Source organism: Sciurus carolinensis, chromosome 13 (genome assembly GCF_902686445.1).
Source record: "Sciurus carolinensis chromosome 13, mSciCar1.2, whole genome shotgun sequence".
In the NCBI taxonomy this organism is placed as follows: Eukaryota; Metazoa; Chordata; class Mammalia; order Rodentia; family Sciuridae; genus Sciurus; species Sciurus carolinensis.
In genome coordinates this window covers 31,922,650-31,938,618 of record NC_062225.1, presented here as the reverse complement: position 1 = coordinate 31,938,618, position 15,969 = coordinate 31,922,650, and the positions used below count along the sequence as shown (strand labels likewise).

At 38.4% G+C, this 15,969-nt stretch overlaps 1 protein-coding gene across 4 annotated transcripts in view; it reads right to left on the bottom strand.

Annotated features, from left to right (window-relative positions):
- Nucleotides 1–15,969, bottom strand: part of Ctnna2 (catenin alpha 2) — a 1,081,443-nt gene that overhangs the window by 701,363 nt on the left and 364,111 nt on the right. For all 4 annotated transcript variants that reach the window (XM_047523044.1, XM_047523045.1, XM_047523046.1 and 1 more), the window contains exon 7: nt 700–903. In XM_047523044.1, coding sequence (XP_047379000.1) covers nt 700–903 — 204 coding nt within the window. The remainder of the gene's footprint in view (nt 1–699; nt 904–15,969) is intronic.

Genomic DNA, 15,969 nt, shown 5'->3' with positions numbered 1-15,969 from the left:
TCAGTTAGATAAACGTAACAAATCAATACAACCATTATATATAGTGTCTTTCAAAGCAAAAAAAAAAAATTCTTGCAGTTTATGGTACACAAAAACTGTCACATTTTTAACTAGAGGAGAAGATAGTGATTGCCTGGTCCTCAATACAATGGAGGCTGCTCATAATGATTTTAAAACTTAGAAAATCTTATAAGAATTCCAATTTGCATAATAAAGTAATAACACTTCCCTAAGTTTTACTGCAGTTAGAACTTCCACCTTACCGGACGCTATATAAACACTTGAAATCCCTTTAGGATCTATGATTAGCATCAATAGCTATCCATAGCTTTCACTGTGCGCTTGGTGAAAGAGAATTAACTCAGCATCTCCATTGTCTCCATCAATCATTTTACCTTTACCAAGTGGAATCCTACCTAAATCAAATGGCAGTCACTAACATGACCAAGAAGAAATCACTCATCTAAAAAAAAAAATGAGTTTCCTAAGATTTCAGTCTCCACCAAGCTCTTCAATACTAGACAAGCATGCTGAAACGAAATCAGGACACGCAGACTGTCCCAAAGCAGATCTCTGATTTCACCTGACACTCTTCGGGGAACACCTGTCCTCTTTCGATGCTACCCATTCTTCCCTAACAGCCACAAGATCGCAGGAGGAAATGCACTGAGACGCGAGGACCGAGAGCCCAGGACTTACATTATTCATGTACTCGCTGAGCAGGTCCTGGAGCGCCTGCCGCACCGCGTTGCACTCGGCCACGATGCGCTCGCGCCTGTCGTCGCGGGTGCAGGAGGAGTCAGCCATGAGCGCCGCGCCGCTGATGATGCTCTCCAGCCTCTCCTCCAGGGACGGCCGGAACCTGGCCTCGCTGAACGTCATGGGGTCCAGGATGATCTTATTCTGAAAGGATGGCAACAAAGAAATGAGCAGGAAAAGGGATGGCTGCCTCTTTACTATTTTCTAAACCATTAATATCTGCAGCCAGGATAAGACAACCCCTGTGGAGGAGAAACTGGTCACTGAGACAACTCTCCGAACGGCCTTGACAAAGTATTAACTTTTGTGTGATATTTTTGCACTAAATGTACTCTTCTGGTTGAAGACACATCTTGTTTGAAGAATATGTTCTTGGCAAAGGCTATCTGAGTAGAGCCATTTTCACATGAGATGGTGACACTGGCTTGACATTTTTTAAGTGCATAAATTTTAAGGAAAGCACATTTCAGTTTAGGGGAATTATGGAAAGAGTTTAGAGCTCAGACATGATATGTAATCAATAATGTCAGCATGCATTACTCATGACTTGTGTATACATTGCATCCTCCTCATGAAAAGGAGATAACCTCATGACAGGATGTCTTTGGAAACTTGGACATATAGTATCCAACAGGCATATTCAATGCAGGGTAAGAGAACAAATTTTATAGAAAATATTCATAATACATATATATTTCCACACACGTTAGATTTATTGCAATTAACTGACAGTATCATGATAGAAGGATTCACATATTCTGACGGAGCCTAGAGAAGGGTCGGGGGAGTGATATTTCCTAAAAGGAAGAGTCACCAAAAATATGAGCTCAGTTTTGCCTCTATTAAGTCTAAGGAGCCTGGAAACGGAGGGCAGAGGTGTCCACAGGTGGATGCAAATATACACCCGGAATTCAGGAAGTGTTAGGGGTATTTGGACACAAGATAAGGAATGACACACTAGTAAAGTGAATCAAGTAAGAAGAGCAGACTAAAGAACACCCAGTTTATACCAATTTCAAAAGGTATACTGAGAGATGAGAATCAAAAAGAAGACAGAAAGTGTAGTCAGAAATATAGGAAGAGAACCTGGAGAATTCACAGCTAAAGAGTAGAGATGGATACTGTATGAAAAAAACTGTATGAAGCAGAAGGAAGGCTGGTGCCACCTGGAGGCTGGATTCCTCTGAGGACCCTTTTTTGCTCACGGCAGAAATGTTAACCAAAGTGGAATGACCTACTACAAGTGAGATGGGGTGCCCATGCTCGCAGGAGGTGCACACAAGGAGGTCTAAGAACCAGGGCGGCAATGATGATACACTGAGATTTCACCTCACTTTAGTCAGAATGGCAATTATCAAGAATACAAGGAACAATAAATGTTAGTGAGGATGTGGGGGAAAGGGTACACTCATACGTTGCTGGTGGGATTGCAATTTGGTGCAGCCACTCTGGAAAGCAGTATGGAGCTTTCTCAGAAAACTAGGCATGGAACCACCATTTGACCCAGTGATATCACTCCTTGGTATATATCCAAAGGATTTTAAATCAGTACACTACAGTGACACAGCCACATGAATGTTTGTAGCAGTACAATTCACAAGAGCTAAGCTATGGAACCAAACTAGGTGCCCATCAACAGACAAATGGATAAAGAAAACATGGTTTATATGCATAATGGAATATTACTCAGTCATGAAGAAGAATGACTTTATAATATTTGCCAGTAAATGGATGGATCTGGACACTATCATGCTAAGTGAAATAAGCCAATCTTAATAAACCAATGTTCAAATGTTCTCTCTGATATGTAGATGCTAACCTACAACAAGGGGTGGGGAGAATAGAAGTTCAGTAGATTAGACAAAGGGGAATAAAGGAAAGGAAGTGGGGATAGGAATAGGAAAGACAGTGGAATGAATCTGAAATAACTTTCCTATGTACATATATGAATACACCACAGTGAATCTCAACATCGTGTACATCCACAAGACTAGGATCCTAATAAGATATATTCCATGTTCACATAAATATATCAACATAGACTCTACTGGCATGTATAAGTAAGAACAAATAAAAGTAAAGGAATCATATGGAAGACTTGGTACAGTATTTGGATATTTGGGGCCCATCATTACAGGTGAAAGTTCCAAAGGAAACACAGGTGTTCCAAAGGGGACAGAGGTATTCCTGCTACACCACTCCCTCTCCACTAGCACTGAGTCTGCAATCTCTCTCCCCTGGGGGATTCATTAGAATTCTTTCTCTTGCTTTTCTGTTGATAAAGATACACACACACATACACACATATAAACACACATACACACACATATACACACACATACACACACTCCGCATTTTGTTAATCATGCCTTGAGAACTGACATTCTAATTAAAGAAATACCCAGTGAAAATATAATTAGACCACCTTCCTTATAAAGATCACTGATTTTCAAGAACCTATATTACAGAAAACCATATTAGTATAAAACAAAAAATTATTGGTTCTGCTTTAAGGTTTCAAGAGACTTTAGAATCACATATTGGCTCTCAGATACATTTTTGTTATACTTTTTTTTTTAACTAAAAATATAAAGAAGTGCCAATTTGATGGAAATATGCCGAGGTCAATTTGAACTTTTCAATAAGGGCAATTGTTAAACACTTTCTGTGTTTCACAGAGGAGAATCACTACTTTCATCAGAGTACTATTTCCTAAATTATTTTCTATGGAACACTGAACTTAGAGATATAATGTTTTAATGAAAAAATAAGGTTTCCTGGCCAAAAATGTTTTGAAATACTGCATTGTCCTAAGCAAATTATCATATGAAATGCTTTGGAGAGTTCTGTATTAAAGAAGCCAGTTCACTCTTTAAAATGCATGCATTATCTCTGAGAGCCTAAGAACACATTTTGGGAAATGTGGCAAGGGATACTTGGCAGCGTCAGGCCACTGAGCTCCAGACCTGCCACGGCTTGGGGTTGTCATGAAAGTAAACACATGAAACATGGAGCTTAAAAAACTCTGCATGAAAGTTACACCATCCATCACATTTCTAATGGAATTATTCATTATTTATAGAGCACAAGGGAAAAGCTTTTTATACAACCTCCCTGGAAAAGAAACAATAAATTTACAACATGCTAATCTATATCTGTGGTGCAGAGGGGATGTGCTCCAATGATAGATGTGAAAGCCTAGTGGGGGAAGCCACCCAGAGGATAGAAGGCGGAAAGGTAAAGGACCACTCACCTGGCTGTGTGTATGTGTGGGTGCACAGGCATGCGTGAACAGGACAGGGAATGGGTTCTCCACCTGTCTCTGAATTGTGAGTGGAGACCTTGGGGGTATGCATGAGTAGAAGAGGCTGTGTATGCATGTGTGAGTCTAAGCATGCATACGTACATGTGTGGCAGGACAAATGGTGTGTGTCTACGTGTGCACACATCTGAGTCTGTGAGTGGATGGGTACAGTTTGTATGCATGGGTTGGGGAAGTTAGGGGTGTGTGTGTGTGTTTAGAGAACTGGAAAGATCTCAGACTTTAGTAAATAAGGGGAGTGGGAAGGAAGAATCAAGAAGTTCAAGAGCTAAAGTAAAAGAATCTGTCTCCAGTTGCTAAAAATAGGGAAAAAGCAAATCACGGGAACTGAATCCTGAGCAAGAAATACCCAGGAAATGAAAGCCAAAGTGTAGCGAGGGAATATGTGATGCTGCAGTATTTGAAAGTGAGTAAAGAAAACAAAACACCTCCTCCCTAACACACTCCAGGGTCCTTTCAGGTCAGCCAACAACCTCTGAGCACTGATACCCTGCCTTCTCACTTCCCCGCTGCAGTTCAGCAGATCTCGGTTTTTTGTTTTTTGTTTTTTTCTGTGCAGCTGCCCTCTGCTGGTGTGAAGGCACACAACCCCGCAGCTCCTTACAGTTCCTAAGCAAATATTCCAAGTGGGCATCCAGGCAGTGCCAAACAGTGAAATGGCAGGTCCAAGGCTCCAGGCCTCTTCTTTCAAAGTGAAAGTGTTCCTGCAAGGGGACTGATGTCAAGGTGTTTCAATTGCACTGACTTATTTCAAGTCACTAAGACTTTACTTTTTAAATGTTGACATTTCTTATTTTCATTCTCTTTTTTGTGATGCTGGGTAACAGAACCAAGGGCTTCATGCAGGCTAGCCACGCTTCTACCACTGAGATATCTCCAATCCTCTTGTTCGAATTCTTAAACTCACTTAATCTTTTTATCCTTCTCATCTCTTAGTTTTATCTTACATTGTCATTTTAGTTCATTTTTAAATTATGAGCCTACATTTCTTATCTTTTGAAATTTCCAAATCTAGTTTAATTTCGTCTAATCCTGCAGAACAGAATCGTTCTGCTTATTTGAATTGCATTGGATTTTGTGCTTTATGGATTTTTTGATTATTTTAAATTAACATTAGTGTTTAATTTAAAAATTAGTGTTTCCATTCTTGCAGTTCATGGAATGGCAGTTGGAACACATGGTAATAAAGATACAGTCAAAATAATGCACACCCAGCAGAGGAGGCTTGGGTCTGATTCTGCCCTACAGCCCCACGTAATTGATCTCCCATTTTCTTTGATGTTGAACTCTGTAAAAATCTTAACCTAAAATAATTCCGGAGACCATGTACTTCAAAACTACTTCTCTGAATAATACATTTACCTGCACTTACTACACACACAATTGTTACAAGAGTACTGCTTTTAAATTGCTCCAATCACACATTCTCTCTAAAGGACTTGCATGATCTAAAATTTCAGCATAATCACAGGGCACTGAGCTAGCTTGATGCAGGCTCTAACACAATGGCAGAATGGAGAAAGACTTCAGACAAAGCCAGCAGTTGAAGGCATCACACGTAGTGTGGTGTCATAGGTTCTTGGCATTACTATCTGCACCTCACTGGAAAGAAAAATGATGCTAGAGATGTTACTCCATAGTCGCTCAACTAGTAAACAAAAAGAACAGGATTAGAACCCAGGCATTTTGGCTTCAAATCCAGTGTTTCTCTGTACAGAATGCCCACATTAAGTTGAAATGAGTCTAATAGATCATAATTATAAAAATACATTTTACTTTTTTAGAACTATGAAATTCTCCTAACACAAATATAACAGCATAAGCATCACCTGTCACACTGTCCACATTTACGTCACTGGGGTCACTTCATCCTTCCATTGGATAAGTCAGAATTTGTTCTTCATTCAACAAATGGGTGCCTGTGCCTTCAGGCATCTAAGGGCACATCCTGGACAATCCCCCTTTTCAAGAGATTGTCTACTAAAGACAAAAACAAAACCAAGTGCAATTGATTGTAACTTGGGAAATACACCAATGGTGTTATGGAATGACCGAGTGATGGCCAATTCGCACCACAGGGAGATAGCTAATAAGTCGTGCTAGAGGAAGAGACCTAAGGAGTGAAAGGCAGTGGGCCAAGCAAAGCCAGAAGCAGGAGGGAGAGCAGCAGACAGACGTGGAGGTGAGAGACATCACAGTATGTGAAAGAGTATTACGCTCAGTGCTAAGGCAGAGTCACATGTGTGGTACCATGGAGGTGCCCCAAGCCGCTCTCTCTAAAAAGAAACTGCTTTAGGAGCAAAATAAACTGACCGTGTCCACCTGCTGCACCTGGAGAGTGGCTGTAGTTTCACATGAAGGCCTGACTTGGTCAAAGGCACTGAGCACGGTCCTGCCATTCCTCCCCAGTGCCTACTCCTCTGACTCACTGCCCTATGGCTGATCTGCACTCCCCAACTGCCTGACCCGCACTCAGGTAACTGTGCTGAGGCTCTTCTCACCCAGTTCTCTTGCTTTCCTGATCTTCTCTAGGTGTTTGACCTGCATCTGAGTCCAAGAACTCTCTTCACCTATTTCTGCTATTTCCCATTTTATCCTTCACAGGCAGTTCTTCTTCTTCTTCTTCTTCTTCTTCTTCTTCTTCTTCTTCTTTTTTATTTTTTTTTTAGATGTTGATAGACCTTTTATTTTATTCATTTACTTATATGTGGAGAATCAAACCCAGTGCCTCACATGCCAGGCAAGTGCTCTACCACTGAGCCACAATCCCAGCCTCAGGCAGTTCTTCTTTACACATCTAATCCCAATTCTCTTGGTATCTGCTTCTCTAGATACCTGAATGGACAATAATAGGATGAGGACACAAAGTTAGAATAGAGGACAGCAAGATCCTGAAGACAGTTCTAAGCCATGTTAAGAAGTTTGCCATTTGGAATTTGCCACATCCCATTAGGCAAGGAAGAGTCATCAGAGATCTTAAAATACAGGAGTGATATTGTAAAATCCTGTTTGGTTTGAAAAGTTTCTTGTGACCCTTAGGGAAGTTAGCTTTGACAGGACCAGAAGTAGAAGACAGATGAGCAATTACCAAGTCTTCAGTGCCTCACAGAAGAGCTCAAGAGAGTACAACTCATAATTGTGTTTGTATGGGTAAAGAGAAGGACTTAGATTTGGGAAATGTTACGAAAGTCAATCAGGGAAGATTTGGAAGCATACATAGACTAGGAGAATGAGGAAGAAGGACTCAAATATAAAACCTACATTCCGAACCAGAGCAACATCAAAAATGCAGGCATAAGCGAACTAAGTCCTAGGAGTCAGCGTCCTATTTTGTAAATAAAGTTTTACTAGAACACAGGTCCATTTGTTTTTTCATCATCTGTGACTATTTTCATAGTATGATGACAACTGAGTAGTTAAATGATTGGCCCACAGTGTTTGAAATGTTTATTCTTGACCTTTATAGAAAAGATTTGCTAACCCTTGAACAATTATAATGGATAAAAGATGAAGAAAAGTGAAATGCCAATGATTTATGTGAAGATGTCTGGTATATAATTGATTATAAGTAAATGAGCATCAAGTGGGGCTATAGGCACCAGTATTGATATGTAAAATCAATGTCTTTCATGTACACAAGGAATGGCCAATTGGAAGCACATATAATAATAATCAAAAAACGAAAATACACAAGAAAATACACTGGGTGTCCATTAGGTACAGCAAGGAATTTGCCCAGGAAGATGAATAATTGTCCAGATGCACATCCAGTGCAGAGGCACAGTTGGAACTGGATACATGCCCTCTGGCTCCAGAGTCAATGCTCTCAGCCAATGCACTACATTGTTTTCCTCATGCATCTTTCTGCAGGCAAGATGCTAATCACCATGAGGGAATTAATGCAACAGTCCTTTCCCTACCTCACAAACTACAGCAGCAAGAGTATGAGATTCTTTCATACTTCAGGAAGGTATTTAAGACAATAAACCACCAGGGAGAAAAAACCTAAAATGATACTTTAAAATTGGAATAAATTTTAATCTCTCACCTTTGTTTCAAACAGGTCAGCAGGTGTTATAATACATTATTTTTTTTCTACCCATAAGAAAAACACAAATATTGTTTGCTCTTTCTGTGGCTAGGTTACATTTTAAAACTGAGCTGTACTCAAGCAGTAATTGAGAAAAGCTGGCAAGCCTGGTTAGCTTCCGTGTGTAAAAGTAACATTTTCAGTAACAGTGAAGATAGTAGAAAGGCTCCAGAATACACGCAGCGTCCCTGAGAGGCTCTGTTTTACCTATTGATTAAATTTCCAAGAACTTTCATGCTCAGCAGAGGAAGATGATTCTTCCTCTGTAGCCAAGACATTGCTTGTTAAAGAGAAGGGCAAACATTCTATTTGCCATCTTTGGATTTCCTGGCTTTCAACATTATTTAAATCATTTATAGAACTGAGTCATCTCAAGTGTATACAGAATTTTCAAAATGTCAAAAAAGACAACAAAGGAAACAATTTGATAATGTAAATTATGGACTCATTTAACAATTTGCTTCTTCAAATCTAATTTTATGAGCATGAAAAAATAATGCTAGTGGTCTGTAAAAGTCCTGTGGGGTTTTTGTTGTTGTCTGTGATAATCCTGTAAAATAAATGTGTCCTGAATTTTTTCTACTTTCATAGTTCAAGGTAGCAACCAAGGAAAAAAATAAATAGTGCTGTTCTCCCTCATAAACAATAGACCCTCACCACCTGCTGTCCTATATAACTATTTCAAATCAGACAAGCAGAAAAAATAATAAATGCCAACATGCCCTTATGAAGTCATTCACTTTCATTTTTAAAAAATCTCAGAAACAAAAAATCTCAAAAGGAATTTAACATCATTCAAACTCCTTCTATAGAAAAGTTTCATTGGAACAGAGTCATCAAAAACAAATGAAAACCAGAAAATCTAAATAATAAGCATGCTTTTAAGTAAGAAAATACTTCTCCTTTAATTATTGTGAGATTTCTCAGAAATATGTAACCCTATATATATATATATATATATATATATTTTTTTTTTTTTTTTTTTTTTTTTTTACCTTTATCACAATCCCCCATTCTACTTACTACTGAATATTTAAACATTGTACTTTGCCTTGTCTTGGGGACATGACTGGGTATTTTATCTATCACTGATTCTAGAGATCTTCCCTCCCCTTTCCCCCAAATATAAAATTCAGGTGTTCCCTTTCTTGTTGCATGAAGAAAGTAGTACAAAGCCACATAATAAGGAAGTAATGATACTTCAGCCACAGGGGAATTTGATGGTGACCATCATGGCCACAGAAGCTTTTTGAGCTTCCTGCTGCACTGGCCTTTTAGAAATCACTTCAGAAATTAGAAATGGCCTCAGAAGGTCACTAATGGCCCAGGTGAGACCATGGTTTCTGTGGGCATTTTATTTCATTTATTGTGTTGCTTTGCTGCACTGAGAGACTCCACAACAAAACTAACAAACAATATCTACTGATTACTTGTTCACTACAAAGTTCATTACAACAAGTATCTGTTATCCATTTTAAAATAGTTCACCACTAACCCTCAGGCAGACTCGCCCAGTTTTATTAAAATGCCTAAAAGGCGAGGGGGGGGCAGAAATAAAGGAATTTAATAGCACTGAAAATTTGGAATGAAAGACACCTATTAACAATGAGGCGTGATGATAATTCTGGCTCAGTATTCTTTAAATACTTCTTTTAAAGACTGAAATCTGAGCTAAAAACACAAATCAAGACTGTTTTAATAAGTTAACGAAGGTGTCTAAATCAAAAGCATGTTATTTGTTCAGTTCTAAACACTCACTCTCCCTGTAGTGTATCAATAATTAACACAGACACAGTTTCATCTTTCTCATTCTATGCCAAGGTCTCCCAGTGTGAATCTTTCTGTCTTTACATGAAAAGTTTCTCTTGACCTAATTGGGATAACATTATGAATGGAAGACACTCAGCTGAGTTTTAATCATCTATTTTTTATTAAGTTGCAGTACAACTCTAACCATTTTAGATTTGCCTTAATTTTTAAAATTGTAAATTATTTTATTGATAATTTATTTTTTCTTCTCAGGAATCTAGTTAAAAATAAACTAATTATGCCACTTACCTGCTTAAGATATTATTTGTAATTAAACAGTTCGGTTAAATTGGAAATAAATGACAAAGATAATGACTTGATAATTAAAGAGCATTTTTCATCCTTAGATATTTAATTTTTTAAAAAAGAAAAATCGACCTAAGTCCACATTAATTTAGAGAAGGAACTGATATTTAGAAAGACAGAGTTATTTATCAAAGGTAATGAATAGACTAGGTGAGGGAGTTTGGCTCTGGGCTGTTGCCACTGGATTGTGAAATGTAAGGGAAGCCATTTCATTCTGTCTAACCATCCTGTGTGTGTGACTGAATAATTGCTGTAGCATTTCATGAGTACATTCTCAAGCTTTGACAGGGATACTTGTTTACAAGTAATCACAGGAAAGCAGGGCCATGTTAATAATGCTTAGCTTTACATTACAGATTGATTACCAAGTGTGTCCAAAAATGCATTTAATCGAATAAAGCCTTTAGAGAGTTTAACCAAAAAGAAAAAAAAGTCACATTACTGTTTCATTCTTGAGCTCTGCACCTTGCTGATTGTCTTTTTTATTCTAAATCCATCCTCTTCACCCTCTGAGCATTCTTAGCACAGCATGCCACCCCCTACCTAAATTAAGCCTCCCCTATGCTTTATAAAACCATGTTTTTGATGGTTCTCCTCCTGCCTTCCTTCTCCCAATTCTTCCTTGGTCAACCTCTTTAAATTGATACACCTCAACTCCTGCTCTATGTCCTCAGCAATTTCCTTGAATACTCCAAGAGTTCAACCTACTCCCATGCATTAGCCATCACCTGCTAGTGGAACAGAAAATTCTATGTACATTCTCCATGCAACCTACCATCACATCAAGTATAACATGTATCAGAAAGTATTTTTCATCTTCCTTTAAAACCTAACACTTGTATTTCTGTGAAAGGAAAACACCAAGAAGGAAATGAGAACCTCTAATCTCACTTCATTTGCCTAGTGTTCTAAGGAGACATTAAAACTCAAGAGAAAGTCTCAATTTACAAAGGAGAAAAGTGTTGCTCAGACAGAGTAGGTGATTTGCTGAGAGCCACATGGTGAAAAACCTTGAGATGTCTTTCTGATTCTGAAGTCCATGCACTTGTTCTCTCAGGCACTTTATTGAAAGACTCAAACATCAATATAACCAAAGACCAGGGTGTAAAGAGTTACAGGTATTAAGAGCTGCATGGAGCTGTGGCTTGACAATGTTCCCTCCAAAGTCCAGGTGTAGCTAATGACATAGTATTATGAAGTGGGCTGATTAGGCCAGGTGATTAGGCAAGGGGCAATGGCTCAAGTTTGTAATCCCAGTGACTCCAGAGGCTGAGGCAGGAGGATCTAAAGTTCAAGGTCAGTGTCAGCAATTCAGCAAGACTTTTAGTAACTTAGTGAGACCCTATATCAAAGGGAAAAAGCAGAGAGAACTGGAGATGTAGTTCACTGGTAAAGCACCCCTGGATTCAATCCCCAGCAAACCCCACCCACAAAAAGGTAATTAGATCATGGGGTTCTTCAGGTGAATAGAATGAAGACCCTTAAAAAAGAGGCTTCACACAGCACTGGGGTAGCTTGCCCTTCTTTCTGCCACAGTGTGAGGTCAGAGTGTTCCTGCTCTCCAGAGAATGAAGCAATAAGGTCCCATTTTGGCAGCAGAGAGCAGCCCTTAATCGACAAGCATACATGCCAGCATCTTGCTCTTAAGACTCCCCAGTCTTTATAACAATGGGGAAAATAAATTTCTGTGATTTAATTATCCAGTCTCTGGTATTTTGTTACAGTGATGCAAATGAACAAAGACAGATGACTTTAATTCAAATCCTGGCTCCAACTGCCTCTGGCTGAGCAGTTGCTTCATGTTGAGTGCCTCCGTTTCCTCATTTGAAAAGCAAGAGTATTAGTAGTACCTATACTACCTATACTGTAAAGTTGCTAAGAAAATGAAATAATACATCTGAAGAGCTTAGACTAATATGACAAAATTAACAATAAATATTAACCATCAAATCATTTGCAATAACATTCTAAATGATACTTTATATTAGCATGGTCACTTTATATCCTACCACTCATCAAGGTCATTATCACCTCCTATTTACTCTATTAAGGCTACATTAACCTTCTTCCTTGTACAATTAATTTCTCCTAACATGCCATACTTAAAATTCTGCTTTAACCATACAACCCCCACTGGCTCCTACATGGCCTGTAATAGTTTATCACCTACAACAATTTATATAGAGACTAGAATTGAACCTGGGTGGCTCTCCATCCCATCTGTACCATATTTCTTTTGTGAGCTATGTCTTAACTCATGATGGAACAAAGCATTTTTCCTTCAACCTTCAGATGTGGGATATTGTTTTCAGCAAGAATAGCTAAAAGACTATTTCTACTCCATGCTTAAGATTCCTGATCTTCAAGATTCTAACTAATCTGAACCAGTTTTCCTCTCAGACTTCATCTTCCAGGACTCTCCTGATGAACCCTTGACTCCAGCCATAGTGGAATCTGACTGCAGTACTCCTCCTGGTGTCCTTCACATGTTACTGTTATTAACTCTACTCCACTGAATATTGCAGTCCCTTCCTAATGCTGTGCTTAAGCACATGTTGACCTTACTCAGAAGACCACCTTCAACTGTCTTGATTATAAGATGTTGTCATTTAACAACACCCCTTTTTCAATTCCTCATCACTCATTTGGACTTTTCCAACATTACCAAGCATTGTTAATTGTGTGCATGTACAAGTGTGTGTGTTACGTATGTACAAAAGAGATGAACAATTAGAATGCTTTCCTTATCTTCTATTGCACCTGGCTGAATGCTTCACATCTAAGCAGGTGATAAATATTTGTTGATTTGGGATTTGGGATAAAGCATATCTTTTTTCCACCTTTCATCAAAAGGTTTTTGGAACACCATAGGGAACCTAGTATCTGCAGATGAATACATGTGGGTGACTCTTCAATTAGCTATGGACATACTGATCTGTCTTGATATTTGATGTGGCTCAGTGAGCTTGAGATTTAATTGCTGGGGTGTGAACATATAATATATCCTGACTAATGTTAGTTCTGCTCTCATTGAGAGGGAGACTAGCTGAGGGAGTCAACTCTTCTGGTTGGTGAGTCTCCACTATAAAGTCCTTGATTCTGATTTATCCCAAAAATGCACAATTTTAAATCTCCAGACATTGTAAGACAAACCAATGGACATTTTTCAACTGTGAGTATGTGAGTGTAGAGGATCACACATAGAGAGGTGGATATCATAGTTAGCAGTAGTCATAGAGTCAAATTCTCCTCTGAAGGTTTGGTTAAACCAGGGTCAGCACACAATGGTCTACTGGCCTAATAAGTCATGTTGCCTGATTTGTATGGTCTCCAACCTGAGAATGAGTTTTTCACTTTTAGAAGAGTTAAAAATAAAAAAAAAGGAAAAACTATGTGTTTGCTGATATATTTCTATCTAAAATCCTCTCCCTCTTTATATCCATAAGTAGTCAAAAATATAGGCAGCCAAGGGGGGAAAATGAAAAAAAAAAGCCACAAACTGAATGATCCAACAATTGAATAATTAGTTACTGGATTATCAATGGTTGAATTTTTTAAGTTTAATTCTAGAAGAAACAAACCTCTTATCCCAGAAATTAGTTACACTCTATGCCTGTGGTTTAGAATGTTAAATTATCCATTTAAAGTGGAAAGTCAATTTATATTTCTCAGAAGCAATTGTGACTTAATTGCTGTTATCAACCTAATAAATTACTAGGTGATTTCCACAAACTGGTTATACACTCAAATTTCATGTCTGATGAAAGAATAATTGTATCAATATTCCACAAGTATGAAAGAGAAATTAGTTCATTGGCCACAAGGGAAATGCATACACCTTGAGCATAAACTCATCCATCTTTTTTTTATTTTTAAGCAGGCAAATTAAGATGTGAAAGAAACAGTTTGTGTCTCGCAGGAATAATGCGCAATGTGTTAATTGCTTATCAAGAAACATAGCATAGACTGAAAAATATTCTTTTTGCTTCATGTGAATGTTAAGTTCTCTTTTGAACTCTAGGTTCTGATGCACATCTGCTTATGCTGTGTGCAATACTGGAAAAGAGAACTTGGAGAGGGTTAACCCACTCTAGGTTCTGATGCACATCTGCTTATGCTTTGTGCAATACTGGAAAAGAGAACTTGGAGAGGGTTAACCCACACAGAAGATAATGAAAGCCCACTGGAACATAATAAAAGGTTCATGAGGAATGGAGTGCCATTGGTAAAGAAGACGATATGGTACCTGGTGAGAGCAGAGAGCTGTGAATAAATTAGGATGGACACACTAGAAAGCCACTAAGAGAAAATAGTTGACATTTTCATTTTAACATTTACTCAGCAAACATTTCTTTCATGTCTATATGATAACAGTGCAGATGAAAGAATAAAAGAGACCAGATCTTTGTCCTTTTGGTGCTCACATTTAGATAAAAGCTTGAAACAGAAAAAAGATGTTTAATTCTAATATACATAAAGTACAAAGGTAACAAAAAAAGGAATAGTGGTTCAATAATTGTGGTTTAATAATTGTGGTTTAATAATTTTAATAATAGTGGTTTAATAGAGAGGAGATGGGAGGTTCCAAAAGATAAGCTACATCTGTAAGGTTGAATATAAACTTAGACACAAAATAAGGGAAATGTATTCAGGGAGAGGAACTATGAAGGGCCATGTGTGAATTAAACAGCAAATGTACAACTGAAGAATGGTAGAATGTAGACTAAAAGCTATGGACATGAAAGATATGAGAGATGTATGTGCCGACCTACTGGCATGATATGGCCAGGCTGAACTTCCAAGTTTATGCTGAAGATCGAGCTTTCTGGGACTTGCCAGAATGATTGACTAAAGAAAACAGACAGTGGTGGTGGAGTCAAGGGCAGGTCATTGCAATGATCCAGGCAAAAAGTATGTCCCTGAATAAAACAAGTTAAGAAGCTGAAAATGGGAAGGCTCGGGGATAAAGAGTTGAAATGGCAACCAAATTCATAGGATTTTGAGACCAACTGGTAAGGAAAGTGGATGACACTGAGTTTTCTAGATTAACTGGCTACATCAAATAAGGCTTCTGTTATCTAAAAAACTACAAGAAGAAAGGGTATGCTTGGTAGTGAAAAGATACCAGCTTAATTAAGAGAATTGTTCAGATACTTAGAAACTATCCACGTGTGGAAGATATCAAGCACAGAGCTGTACAGGGATGTGCAGTAGGAGAGAGGCTGGAGCTAGACAGCCAGCTGTGCAGAATTCTAACAAAAGAGGCCCGTCAGAGAGACTCACGTAGGGTAAAGGACAGAATTCTAAGGAAACCCCACATTGAGGAGCACACAAAGGTGATGGAGCTGTAATAGTCAAACAGGTAGGAGGAAAATAAGCAAGAGAGAGTTGTTCACGACGTCAAGGAGCTGTGTGGACTTGCATGAAGCAGTAGCTTAAGGAAAGAGATGCCTCAGTCTGAAGTTAACTGCAAAGTGAAGCCTACACATGTGGCTGAACTCTAAGGCAGGTACCTTCAAGACTTTTAAGTTCTTCAAAACCCAGGAAAAAGGGTACATTGATTAAAACCTCAGAGCTAAAAGCACATGGCAAAGTCAAACATTTTATTTTTGTAATAATTCTAACTACCATCAAGTTTACACTGCTAATACATTTTTTGGTCCCTAGTGGTAAATATTTGGTC